The sequence below is a fragment of the Odocoileus virginianus genome, chromosome 8 (genome assembly GCF_023699985.2).
Source record: "Odocoileus virginianus isolate 20LAN1187 ecotype Illinois chromosome 8, Ovbor_1.2, whole genome shotgun sequence".
Taxonomy (NCBI): domain Eukaryota; kingdom Metazoa; phylum Chordata; class Mammalia; order Artiodactyla; family Cervidae; genus Odocoileus; species Odocoileus virginianus.
In genome coordinates this window covers 37,676,874-37,689,946 of record NC_069681.1, presented here as the reverse complement: position 1 = coordinate 37,689,946, position 13,073 = coordinate 37,676,874, and the positions used below count along the sequence as shown (strand labels likewise).

General features: G+C 38.3%; 1 protein-coding gene across 1 annotated transcript in view; it reads right to left on the bottom strand.

The window, feature by feature from the left end:
* Positions 1-13,073, bottom strand: part of LOC110127204 (ATP-binding cassette sub-family C member 4-like) — a 209,737-nt gene that overhangs the window by 130,327 nt on the left and 66,337 nt on the right. Inside the window, 3 exon segments of the mRNA XM_020877316.2 lie at positions 108-254; positions 12,507-12,601; positions 12,976-13,013. Of these exon segments, the coding sequence (XP_020732975.2) occupies positions 108-254; positions 12,507-12,601; positions 12,976-13,013 (280 nt within the window).

Sequence of the window (13,073 nt, the reverse complement as noted above, 5' to 3'; positions counted from 1 at the left end):
CAGCAATTTTCCTCTAAGATCATCATCCATTTTCATATATCAAATGTAATCTGGAACTAAATGAATTAACAAGACATATTTACTGAGAAACTTGGTGTCTGACTTACCTATTGGATTTCTACTGAAGAACAATACTGGAGCTCTCAAAATGGACTCCAACATTTTGTTGTGCAAAGTTTGTGAAGAATTAACAAGGATGTAGAATACCAACAGAGATCTTGTGATGCCAAAAAGAATGGTACCTCCAGTTAGAACTGAAATAAAGAAACATTACTCAGAACAATATCTCTGCCTTTCTTTCAATTATGCAAAAGTATGGCAGACAGGTTACAAAGATAGTATGCTTCATTCTATAAATATAATTTATATATAAATTCATATATAGACTATAAGATAAATATAATGTATTCTGTGAGAGTTTGATACATTCACTGATAACATTTATAAAGAAAAATATAAACATAACTATGATTCTCTTGTTAACTGATGCAACATGAGAAAAAAAATCAGGTAAAAAATACTATTTGAGATTTTCCTAACCAAAATACAAATATTAATAAAAACTCAGAAGAAACAAAATGATAAAAAGTAGTATCTTGAAGATGGCAGAGGAATAGGATGGGGAGACCACTTTCTCCTAAAAATTCATCTAAAGATCATTTGAACACTGAGCAAACTTCACAAAACCACTTCTGATCGCTAGCAGAGGACATCAGGCAACCAGAAAAGCAATCCATTGTCTTTGAAAGGAGGTAGGACAAAATATAAAAGATAAAAAGAGAGACAAAAGAGCTAGGGACCGAGACCCATTCCGGGAAGAGAGTCTTAATAGAGGAATTTTCCAAACACCGGAAACCCTCACACTGGCGGGTCTGGGGGAAGTTTTTGAATCTCGAAGGGCAACCTAACTGGGAGGAAAAATAAATAAACCCACAGATGACATGCCTAAAAGCAACTCCCAGCAGAAAAGTACCCCAGACGCTCGCATCTGCCACCAGCAAGTGGGGGCAGAACGGAGAGGAGCAGGCGGCATTGCTTAGGGTAAGGACCGGGCCCAAATGCCCTGAGAGCAATCAGAGGGAGCTTTCGTGAGATAGCAACTTAAACTGGGGGATAGCAAGAGAGAGAGAGAGAAAATTAACCAGCCCGAACACACTGCCGGCCATTCACAGAACAAAGGGACTGAACAACTCCAGAGAAGAGCTAGCCAGTGGCGGGCCGGCCCATCCCCTGCCAGAGGCAGGAGGTGGGGGGAACCGAAGGGGGTAAACTCAGCCCCAGAGATGGCATCCCCTACCAAACTGCAAACAGGCTTCCAATCTCTAACCAAAGACTTCCTGAGATTCTGGATGGTTGACATCCACCGGGAGGGTCGCGACTAGAGGCCAGCTCCTGAGAATAGACACAGGGCACACGCACCTGACTGGCACGCATAGAAACTGAGGCTGGGACCGCGGAGGGGAGAAGGCGCACCGCACCAGGGAGAGTGCGCCCAAGCCCCTGGCTGCCTGAGCTGCTCAGGCCAGGGAAGGCACAAAACGCAGGCGCAACTGAGTCCGCGCTTTTGTGGAATACCTGAAAACTGGAACTGCACGCAATGCAGGGCCCGCTCCATATAGAGCAGCCGGGAGCCTGAGCTGGAAAGCACATACCCGTGAGCGGGGGCAAACCCAGTGTGGCCAGAACACTGTGAGAGCTCCCCACACACAGTGATACCTGTCTGCAGCGCCCCTCCCTCCCCGCAGCAGGACTGAACTAGCGAACCTGAACAAGAGACCACTTCCACCTGCCTGTGTCAGGGCGGAAATTAGACACTGAAGAGAACAGCAAACAGAAGCCAAATAAACAAAGGGAACTGCTTCAGAAGGGACCGGTGCGACAGATTAAAATCCCTGTAGAACACAGACTACACCAGAAGGGGCTTATAGATATCGAGAAGTGTAAGCTGGAACAAGGAGCTATCTGAAACTGAACTGAACCCACACTGACAATAGCTCTAGAGAAATTCCTAGATATATTTTTACCTTTTTTTTTAATTAAAATTTTTTTCTTTTCTTTTCTATTTTTTCTCTTTTATTTTCTTTTAAAATTCCCTATTACTCCCCCATTACTCCTTAACTTTCATTTTCATATATTTTTACTATTTTTTTAATTAGGAAAAAAATTTTTTTCTTGTTTTTTTTCTCTTATTTTCTTTTAAAGTCCTCTATTACTCCTGTATTTACTCCTTAATTTTCAATTTCATTTCACTATAACCTTGCAAAAAAAAAAAAGAGAGACAAGCCCTATTTTTAAACTGAACTTTATATATATTTCTAAAATTTTGTGTTTTTGTTTTTAATATTGTATTTTTAAGAGTCTAACCTCTACTCTAGATTTTTAATCTTTGTTTTTCAGTATGTGATATAAATTTTGGACATTTAAAAATCCAATATTCAGTTCCCATTCTTATTCAGGAGTGTGTTGATTACTCTCTCCAACTTTTGATGCTCCGTTTTCTACATCAGAACCCCTCTATTTCCTCCCTTCCCCTGTTCTTCCCAATCCAATTCTGTGAATCTTTGTGGGTGTCTGGGCTATGGAGAACACTTTGGGAACACAGAAATGCATAGATCTCTCTCTCTCCTCTTGAGTCCCCCTTTTTCTCCTCCTGCTCATCTCTATCTCCTTCCTCCCTCTCTTCTTTTTCATGTAACTCTGAACCTCTCTGGGTGTCCCTCACAATGGAGAATCTTTTCACCATTAACCTAGAACTTTTATTATCAGTGCTGTATAGTTGGAGAAGTCTTGAGACTACTGGAAGAATAAAACTGAAATCCAGAGGCAGTAGACTTAAGCCCAAAACCTGAGAACACCAGAAAACTCCTGACTACATGGAACATTAAGTAATAAGAGACCATCTAAAAACCTCCATACCAACACTGAAACCAACCACCACCCAGGAGCCAATAAGTTCCAGAGCAAGACATACCACACAAATTCTCCAGCAATGCAGTAACATAGCCCTGGGCATCAACATACAGGCTGTCCAAAGTCACACCTAACACATAGATGCATCTCAAAACTCATGACTGGGCACTCCATTGCGCTCCAGAGAGAAGAAATCCAGTTCCACGCACCAGAACACCGATGCAAGCTTCCCTAACCAGGAAATCTTGACAAGCCAATCATCCAACCCCACCCACTGGGTGAAACCTCCACAATAAAAAGGAACCACAGACCACCAGAATACAGAAAGCCCACGCCAGACACAGCAATCTAAACTAGATGAAAAGGCAGAGAAATACCCAGCAGGTAAAGGAACATGAAAAAGGCCCACCAAGTCAAACAAAAGAGGAGGAGATGGGGAATCTACCTGAAAAAGAATTTAGAATAATGATAATAAAAATGATCCAAAATCTTGAAAACAAAATGGAGTTACAGAGAAATAGCCTGGAGACAAAGATTGAGAAGATGCAAGAAAAGCTTAATAAGTACCTGGAAGAAATAAAAAAGAATCAATTAAAAATGAATAATGCAATAAATGAGATCAAAAACACTCTGGAGGGAACCAAGAGTAGAATAATGGAGACAGAAGATAGGATAAGTGAGGTAGAAGATAAAACGGTGGAAATAAATGAAGCAGAGAGGAAAAAAGAAAAAAGAATCAAAAGAAATGAGGACAACCTCAGGGACCTCTGGGACTATGTGAAACGCCCCAACATTCAAATCATAGGAGTCCAGAAGAAGACAAAAAGAAAGCCATGAGAAAATACTCAAGGAGATAATAGCGGAAAACTTCCCTAAAATGGGGAAGGAAATAGTAACACAAGTCCAAGAAACCCAGAGAGTCCCAAACAGGATAAAACCAAGGGGTAACACCCCAAGACACATATTAATCAAATTAACAAAGATCAAACACAAAGAAAAAATATTAAAAGAAGCAAGGGAAACAACAAATAACACACAAAGGGATTCCCATAAGGATAACAGCTGATCTATCAATAGAAACACTTCAGGCCAGAAGGGAATGGCAGGACATACTTAAAGTAATGAAAGAGAATAACCTACAACCTAGATTACTCTACCCAGCAAGGATCTCATTCAGATATGAAGGAGAACTCAAAAGCTTTACAGACAAGCAAAAGCTGAGAGAATTCAGCACCACCAAACCAGCTCTTCAACAAATGCTAAATGATCTTCTCTAGACAGGAAACACAGAAAGGTTGTATAAACGTGAACCCCAAACAACAAAGAAAATGGCAACGGGACAATTCTTATCAATAATTACCTTAAATGTAAATAGGTTGAATGCCCCAACCAAAAGATAAAGACTGCCTGAATGGATACAAAAACAAGACCCCTATATATGCTGTCTACAAGAGACCCACCTCAAAACAAGGGACACATACAGACTAAAAGTGAAGGGCTGGAAAAATATATTTCACGCAAATGGAAACCAAAAGAAAGCAGGAGTCGCAATACTCATATCAGATAAAACAGACTTTCAAATAAAGGGTGTGAAAAGAGACAAAGAAGAACACTACATAATGATCAAAGGATCAATCCAAGAAGAAGATATAACAATTATAAATATATATACACCCAACATAGGAGCACCGCAAATGTGAGGCAAACACTAATGAGTATGAAACAGGAAATTAATAGTAACACAATAATAGTGGGAGACTTTAATACCCCACTCACAACTATGGATAGATCAACAAAACAGAAAATTAAGAAGGAAACACAAACTTTAAAGGATACAATGGACCAGCTAGACCTAATTGACATCTATAGGAAATTCTACCCCAAAACAATCAACTTCACCTTTTTCTCAAGTGCACACGGACCCTTCTCCAGAATAGATCACATCCTAGGCCATAAGTCTAGACTTGGTAAATTCAAAAAAATGGAAATCATTCCAGTCATAGTGCAATAAGATTAGATCTCCATTACAGGAAAAAAAATTATTAAAAATTCAAACATATGGAGGCTAAATAACACACTTCTGAATAACCAACAAATCATAGAAAAAACTCAAAAAAGAAATCAAAATATGCATAGAAACGATTGAAAATGAAAACACAACAACCCAAAACCTATGGGACACTGTAAAAGCAGTGCTAAGGGGAAGATTCAAAGCACTACAGGCTTACCTCAAGAAACAAGAAAAAAGTCAAATAAATAACCTAACTCTACACCTAAAGCAACTAGAGAAGGAAGAAATGAAGAACCCCAGGATTAGTAGAAGGAAAGAAATCTTAAAAATTTGGGCAGAAATAAATGCAAAAGAAACAAAAGAGACCATAGCAAATATCAACAAAGCTAAAAGCTGGTTTTTTGAAAAAATAAACAAAATTGACAAGCCATTAGCAAGACTCATCAGGAACAAAGGGAGAAGAACCAAATCAACAAAATTAGAAATGAAAACGGAGAGATCACAACAGACAACACAGAAATACAAAGGATCATAAGAGACTACTACCAGCAGCTCTATGTCAATAAATTGGACAACTTGGAAGAAATGGACAAATTTTTAGAAAAGTATAACTTTCCAAAACTGAACCAGAAAGAAATAGATCTTAACAGATCCATCACAAGCAAGGAAATTGAAATTGTAATCAGAAATCTTCCAGCAAACAAAAGCCCAGGACCAGATGGCTTCACAGCTGAATTCTACCAAAAATTTAGAGAAGAGCTAACACGTATCTTACTCAAACTCTTCCAGAAAATTGCAGAAGAAGGCAAACTTCCAAATGCATTCTATGAGGCCACCATCACCCTAATTCCAAAACCAGACAAAGATGCCACAAAAAAAGAAAACTACAGGCCAATATCACTGATGAACATAGATGCAAAAATCCTCAACAAAATTCTAGCAAACGGAATCCAACAACATATTAAAAATATCATACATCATGACCAAGTGGGCTTTATCCTGGGTATGCAAGGATTCTTTAATATCTGCAAATCAACCAATGTAATACACCACATTAACAAATTTGAAGATAAAAACCATATGATTATCTCAATAGATGCAGAAAAAGCCTTTGACAAAATTCAACATCCATTTATGATTAAAACTCTCCAGAAAGCAGGAATAGAAGGAACATACCTCAACATAATAAAAGCTATATGTGAAAAAGCCACAGCAAGCATTACCCTCAATGGTGAAAAATTGAAAGCATTTCCCCTAAAATTAGGACCAAGACAAGGGTGCCCACTCTCACCACTACTATTCAACACAGTTTTGGATATTTTGGCCACAGCAATCAGAGCAGAAAAAGAAGTAAAAGGAATCCAGATAGGAAAAGAAGAAGTGAAACTCTCACTGTTTGCAGATGACACAGAAAACCCTAAAGACTCTACCAGAAAATTACTAGAGCTAATCAATGAATATAGTAAAGTTGCAGGATATAAAATTAACACACAGAAATTCCTTGCATTCTTATACACTAACAATGAGAAAACAGAAAAAGAAATTAAGGAAACAATACCATTCACCATTGCAACAAAAAGAATAAAATACTTAGGAGTATATCTACCTAAAGAAACAAAAGACCTATACATAGAAAACTATAAGACACTGGTGAAAGAAATCAAAGAGGACACAAACAGATGGAGAAATATACCGTGTTCATGGATTGGAAGGATCAATATTGTCAAAATGGCTATACTACCCAGAGCAATCTATAGATTCAATGCAATCCTTATCAAGCTACCAAAGCTATTTTTCACAGAACTAGAACAAATAATTTCACAATTTGTAAGGAAATACAAAAAACCTCGAATAGCCAAAGCAATCTTGAGAAAGAAGAATGGAACTGGAGGAATCAACCTGCCTGACTTCAGACTATACTACAAAGCCACAGTCATCAAGACAGTGTGGTACTGGCACAAATATGGAAATATAGATCAATGGAACAGAATAGAAAGCCCAGAGATAAATCCACGTACCTATGGACACCTTATCTTTGACAAAGGAGGCAAGGATATACAATGGAAAAAAGACATTCTCTTTAACAAGTGGTGCTGGGAAAACTGATCAACCACTTGTAAAAGAAAGAAACTAGAACACTTTCTAACACCATATACAAAAATAAACTCAAAATGGATTAAAGATCTAAATGTAAGACCAGAAACTATAAAGCTCCTAGAGGAGAACATAGGCAAAACACTCTCCGACATAAATCACAGTAGGATCCTCCATGACCCACCTCCCAGAATATTGGAAATAAAAGCAAAAATAAACAAATGGGACATCATGAAACTTAAAAGCTTTTGCACAACAAAGGAAACTATAAGCAAGGAGAAAAGACAGCCCTCAGATTGGGAGAAAATAATAGCAAATGAAGCAACAGACAAAGGATTAATCTCAAAAATATACAAGCAACTCCTGCAGCTTAATTCCAGAAAAATAAAAGACCCAATCAAAAAATGGGCCAAAGAACTCAACAGACATTTCTCCAAGGAAGACATACAGATGGCTAACAAACACATGAAAAGATGCTCAACATCACTCATTATCAGAGAAATGCAAATCAAAACCACAATGAGCTACCATTATATGCCAGTCAGGATGGCTACTATCCAAAAGTCTTCAAGCAATAAATGCTGGAGAGGGTGTGGAGAAAAGGGAACCCTCTTACACTGTGGTGGGAATGCAAACTAGCACAGCCGCTATGGAGAACAGTGTGGAGATTTCTTTAAAAAACTGGAAATAGAACTGCCATATGACCCAGCAATCCCACTGCTGGGCATATACACTGAGGAAACCAGATCTGAAAGAGACACGTGCACCCCAATGTTCATCGCAGCACTGTTTATAATAGCCAGGACATGGAAGCAACCTAGATGCCCGTCAGCAGACGAATGGATAAGGAAGCTGTGGTACATATACACCATGGAATATTACTCAGCCATTAAAAAGAATTCATTTGAATCAGTTCTAATGAGATGGATGAAACTGGAGCCCATTATACAGAGTGAAGTAAGCCAGAAAGATAGACCATTACAGTATACTAACACATATATATGGAATTTAGAAAGATGCTAACGATAACCCTATGTGCAAAACAGAAAAAGAGACACAGATGTACAGAACAGACTTTTGTTCTCTGTGGGAGAAGGCAAGGGTGGGATGTTTCGAGAGAACAGCATCAAAACATGTATATTATCTATGGTGAAACAGATCACCAGCCCAGGTTGGATGCATGAGACAAGTGCTCGGGCCTGGTGCACCGGGAAGACCCAGAGGGATCGGGATGGGGAATATATGTAAATCCATGGCTGATTCATGTCAATGTATGACAAAAACCACTACAATTTTGTAAAGTAATTAGCCTCCAACTAATAAAAATAAATGGGAAAAAAAAAGTAGTATCTTCCTTTAACCATAATTCAAATATGACTATTTAGAGCATGTCCCATAATCTAACACTGAGAAATGTTTTCATACCACCATGAATTAAAAGGGAATGGGAGAAATGATATTTCATTTCCTAGTAAATGGTAAATTTACATGGAAATTTATTTCCATGTAAAGTAACTATTTCCATGCCCAAGCAGCTTTAAAGAGTAAGAAAAGACTATATTAAATTTCAGGTGGACAGTCTGTTAAATAATTGAATTGCAAGAAAATATATATTATATTTTAACATCAGATAATCTAAATGAGTAATTTCTCACTAAGCATTTTATAAAACCATGAAGCATTTGGAAATGAACATAATCACCTAAATTTATATTTTATTAATAACAAATGAGTACCTGCTATGATAATAACCCTCATAACATCTCTTAAAAACACAATGCTAGAGAGAGTGGAGAAACCTCTGTAATAAATATTCTATCAAATACTTCGCTTTTTCCTTCAGCTAACACATAATTGTTATTTTAACTCTGAAAGCTGCTCAAATTCCTGAATTCCATCAACAGATATTTGCCTTAACTCACCATCCTATATGAATATATAACAGAATACCTTCTGGAAGTTCCATGGTCCACCAATTCAGAAGGTAAATAACTAACGAATTTACATGTCTTATCAAGTGATCAACAAAATAAAACACCAAATTTCAATGAGTGGGTTCTTATAAAGATAACACACTCTATTTTTGCAGAAAACTTGTATGAGGATTTCCTGTGGGAATATTTAATATTTCAGCTGAGGCTTTCCTTAAAATGTATGTAATGACACATATATTCTAAGCACTCCTTTGAAAACACATAGAGTTATGCTAGAGGTTAGTCTGGCAAGTCAGATGTTAATCACATAGTTGAGGACACAATAACATTGTGATATCAAGGTAAGAAAGAGAAGGAATCCTAACTCCCAGACAGTGGATTTCTCCCTGCTTAACTTTTCTCTTAAGTAGTAAAGGCCAAGAGATGAGGAGTGTCAAGAAACAAAGGGAGAAGAATCAAATCAACAAAATTAGAAATGAAAATGGAGAGATTACAACAGACAACACTGAAATACAAAGGATCATAAGAGACTACTATCAGCAACTATATGCCAATAAAATGGACAACTTGGAAGAAATGGACAATTTCTTAGAAAAGTACAACTTTCCAAAATTGAACCAGGAAGACATAGAAAATCTTAACAGACCCAACAGGAGCACAGAAATTGAAACTGTAATCAGAAATCTTCCAGCAAACAAAAGCCCAGGACCAGATGGCTTCACAGCTGAATTCTATAAAAAATTTAGAGAAGAGCTAACACCTATCCTACTCAAACTCTTACAGAAATTTTCAGAGGAAGGTAAACTTTCAAACTCATTCTATGAGACCACCATCACCCTAATACCAAAACCTGACAAAGATGCCACAAAAAAGAAAACTATAAGCCAATATCACTGATGAACATAGATGCAAAAATGCTTAACAAAATTCTAGCAAACAGAATCCAACAACATATTAAAAAGATCATACATCATGATCAATGGGCTTTATCCCAGGGATGCAAGGATTCTCCAATATCCACAAATCAATCAACGTCGTACACTTGGGGTCACCAAGTGTAAATGAGTATACTACCCAAAGTAATCTATAGATTCAATGCAATCCCTATCAAGTTACCAATGGTATTTTTCAGAGAACTAGAACAAATAATTTCACAACTTGTATGGAAATACAAAAAACCTTGAATAGCCAAAGCAATCTTGAGAAAGAAGAATGGAACTGGAGGAATCAACCTGCCTGACTTCAGACTATACTACAAAGCCACAGTCATCAAGACAGTATGGTACTGGCACAAAGACAGAAATATAGATCAATGGAACAAAATAGAAAGCCCAGAGATAAATCTACAAACCTGTGGACACCTTATCTTCTACAAAGGAGACAAGAATATACAATGGAAAAAAGACAATCTCTTTAACAAGTGGGGCTGGGAGAACTGGTCAACCACCTGTAAAAGAATGAAACTAGAACACTTTCTAACACCATACACAAAAATAAACTCAAAATGGATTAAAGATCTAAATGTAAGACCAGTAACTATAAAGCTCCTAGAGGAGAACATAGGCAAAACACTCTCTGACATAAATCACAGCAGGATCCTCTATGACCCACATCCCAGAATATTAGAAACAAAAGCAAAAATAAACAAATGGGACCTAATGAAACTTAAAAGCTTTTGCACAACAAAGGAAACTATAAGCAAGGTGAAAAGACAACCTTCAGAATGGGAGAAAATAATAGCAAATGAAGCAACTGACAAAGAATTAATCTCAAAAATATACAAGCAACTCCTGCAGCTCAATTCCAGAAAAATAAATGACCCAATCAAAAAATGGTCCAAAGAACTAAATAGACATTTCTCCAAAGAAGACATACAGATGGCTAACAAACACATGAAAAGATGCTCAACATCACTCATTATCAGAGAAATGCAAATTAAAATCACAATGAGGTACCATTTTATGCCAGTCAAAATGGCTGCTATCCAAACGTCTACAAGCAATAAATGCTGGAGAGGGTGTGGAGAAAAGGGAACCCTCTTACACTGTTGGTGAGAATGCAAAGTAGTACAGCCCACATGGAGAACAGTGTGGAGATTCCTTAAAAAACTGGAAATAGAACTGCCATATGACCCAGCAATCCCACCGCTGGGCATATACACCGAGGAAACCAGATCTGAAAGAGACACGTGTACCCCAATGTTCATTGCAGTACTGTTTATAATAGCCAGGACATGGAAGCAACCTAGAAGTCCATTGACAGATGAATGGATAAGGAAGCTATGGTACATATACACAATGGAATATTACTCAGCCATTAAAAAGAATACATTTGAATCAGTTCTAATGAGGTGGATGAAACTGGAACCTATTATACAGAGTGAAGTAAGCCCAAAAGAAAAACACCAATACAGTATACTAACACATATATATGGAATTTAGAAAAATGGTAATGATAACCCTATATGCAAGACAGCAAATGAGACAAAGATGTCCAATCTTTTGGACTCTGTGGGAGAGGATGAGGGTGGGATGATTTGGGAGAATGGCATTGAAACACGTATATTATCATATGTGAAATGAATCGCCAGTCCAGGTTTGATGCATGAGACAGGGTGCTCAGGGCTGGTGCACTGGATGACCCAGAGGGATGGGATAGGGAGGGAGGTGGGAGGGGGTTCAGCATGGGGAACACATGTACACCCGTGGCAGATTCATGTCAATGTATGGTAAAACCACTACAATACTGTAAAGTAATTAGCCTCCAATTAAAATAAATAAATTTATATTTAAAAAAAGAAAAAAGATGAGGAGTGTGGCAAATGGGAGTTTGCATACCTGTGAGGGAATAATGCTTTTACTTGGGGAGACTTGCTGTCAGAGGATTTCTTCCAAGATTAATAAAAGCCACAATTTATTCAGAAAGAATTGAAACAATGCAAACCACAGGGTCAGGATCCTTTTCTAACTCTGTGACCCATTCATACTGAGAATTCCATGAACTGTATAGTCCATGGGGTCACAAAAAGTTGGACAGAACTGAGTGACTTTCACTTTCACTGCCCATTCATATGATAGAAGATTTAGCTAAGGCAAACTACTAGAGTAGACAATAGCATAAATCTCCAGTGGCTGATTTTCTCAGTATGCAATCCTGGTTTAACTACCAAAATCCACTACAGAGCAAATTAAGTCTTCATGCACCCTCTTTCTTCTAGTAGACTTCAAAAATAACCATTCTAATTGATTCACAGAGTAGATGCAACTCAGACTCTTCATCTGTTGAAGTGAAAGTCGCTCAGTCATGTCTAACTGTTTTCGACCCCATGCAATAGTACGTGGAATTCTCCAAGCCAAAACAGTGAAGTGAGTAGCCGTTCCCTTCTTCAGGAAATCTTCCCAACCCAGAGATCAGAGTCAGGTCTCCTGCATTGCAGGCGATTCTTTTCCAGCCAAGCCGCAAGGTAAGACATTACTGAATTATACCTGGGAGCCCTAGGTGCTCACACAGGCTCACTGTAAGCAACTCAGCCTCTCATATAATAGACTCAACTTTACCTGCATGAACTGTAAAGTACCAGACAGGATTAGGCATCACAATTGCCTTTTCTTTTCCATACTCTATGGAATACAGAGTACTCTGTCCATTTGCCCTATGGAACAGGAAATAAAATTACACTATAGATAAAATTTAGGTAAATAAAAAAATTAATCTCAATTTAGGGGATATGTTTTATGCTAGAAAACGGCTCACAGGGCCCCGTGTCCCTCTATCTTATAAAAATTCCATTTGAATCACAACTTTCAGTTCTCAAAACTGTCTGTGAAGAAGCTGCTGAGGGTCAGACTTGGGGAGAGACCATGGGAGAGTCACACTCCACCAGCAGGAACTTTCATTTTTCTTCAGGAAAACTACGTGAGGGTCAGAAGAGGAGGCTGAACTAGCCCCATGTCTCCCCCTGACTCTGTGGGACAGTGAGGTTCGTGTAGATTCACAGCACTGTGGGTCAGACCAGGAATCACTCACCAGTATGCAAGCCACCAGTCCTGCAGGGAGTAGGCGACCTGGAGCAGGAAACACAGTCACTCAGACGCTGACGTCACTGAGCCTCACCCCCGCTCACA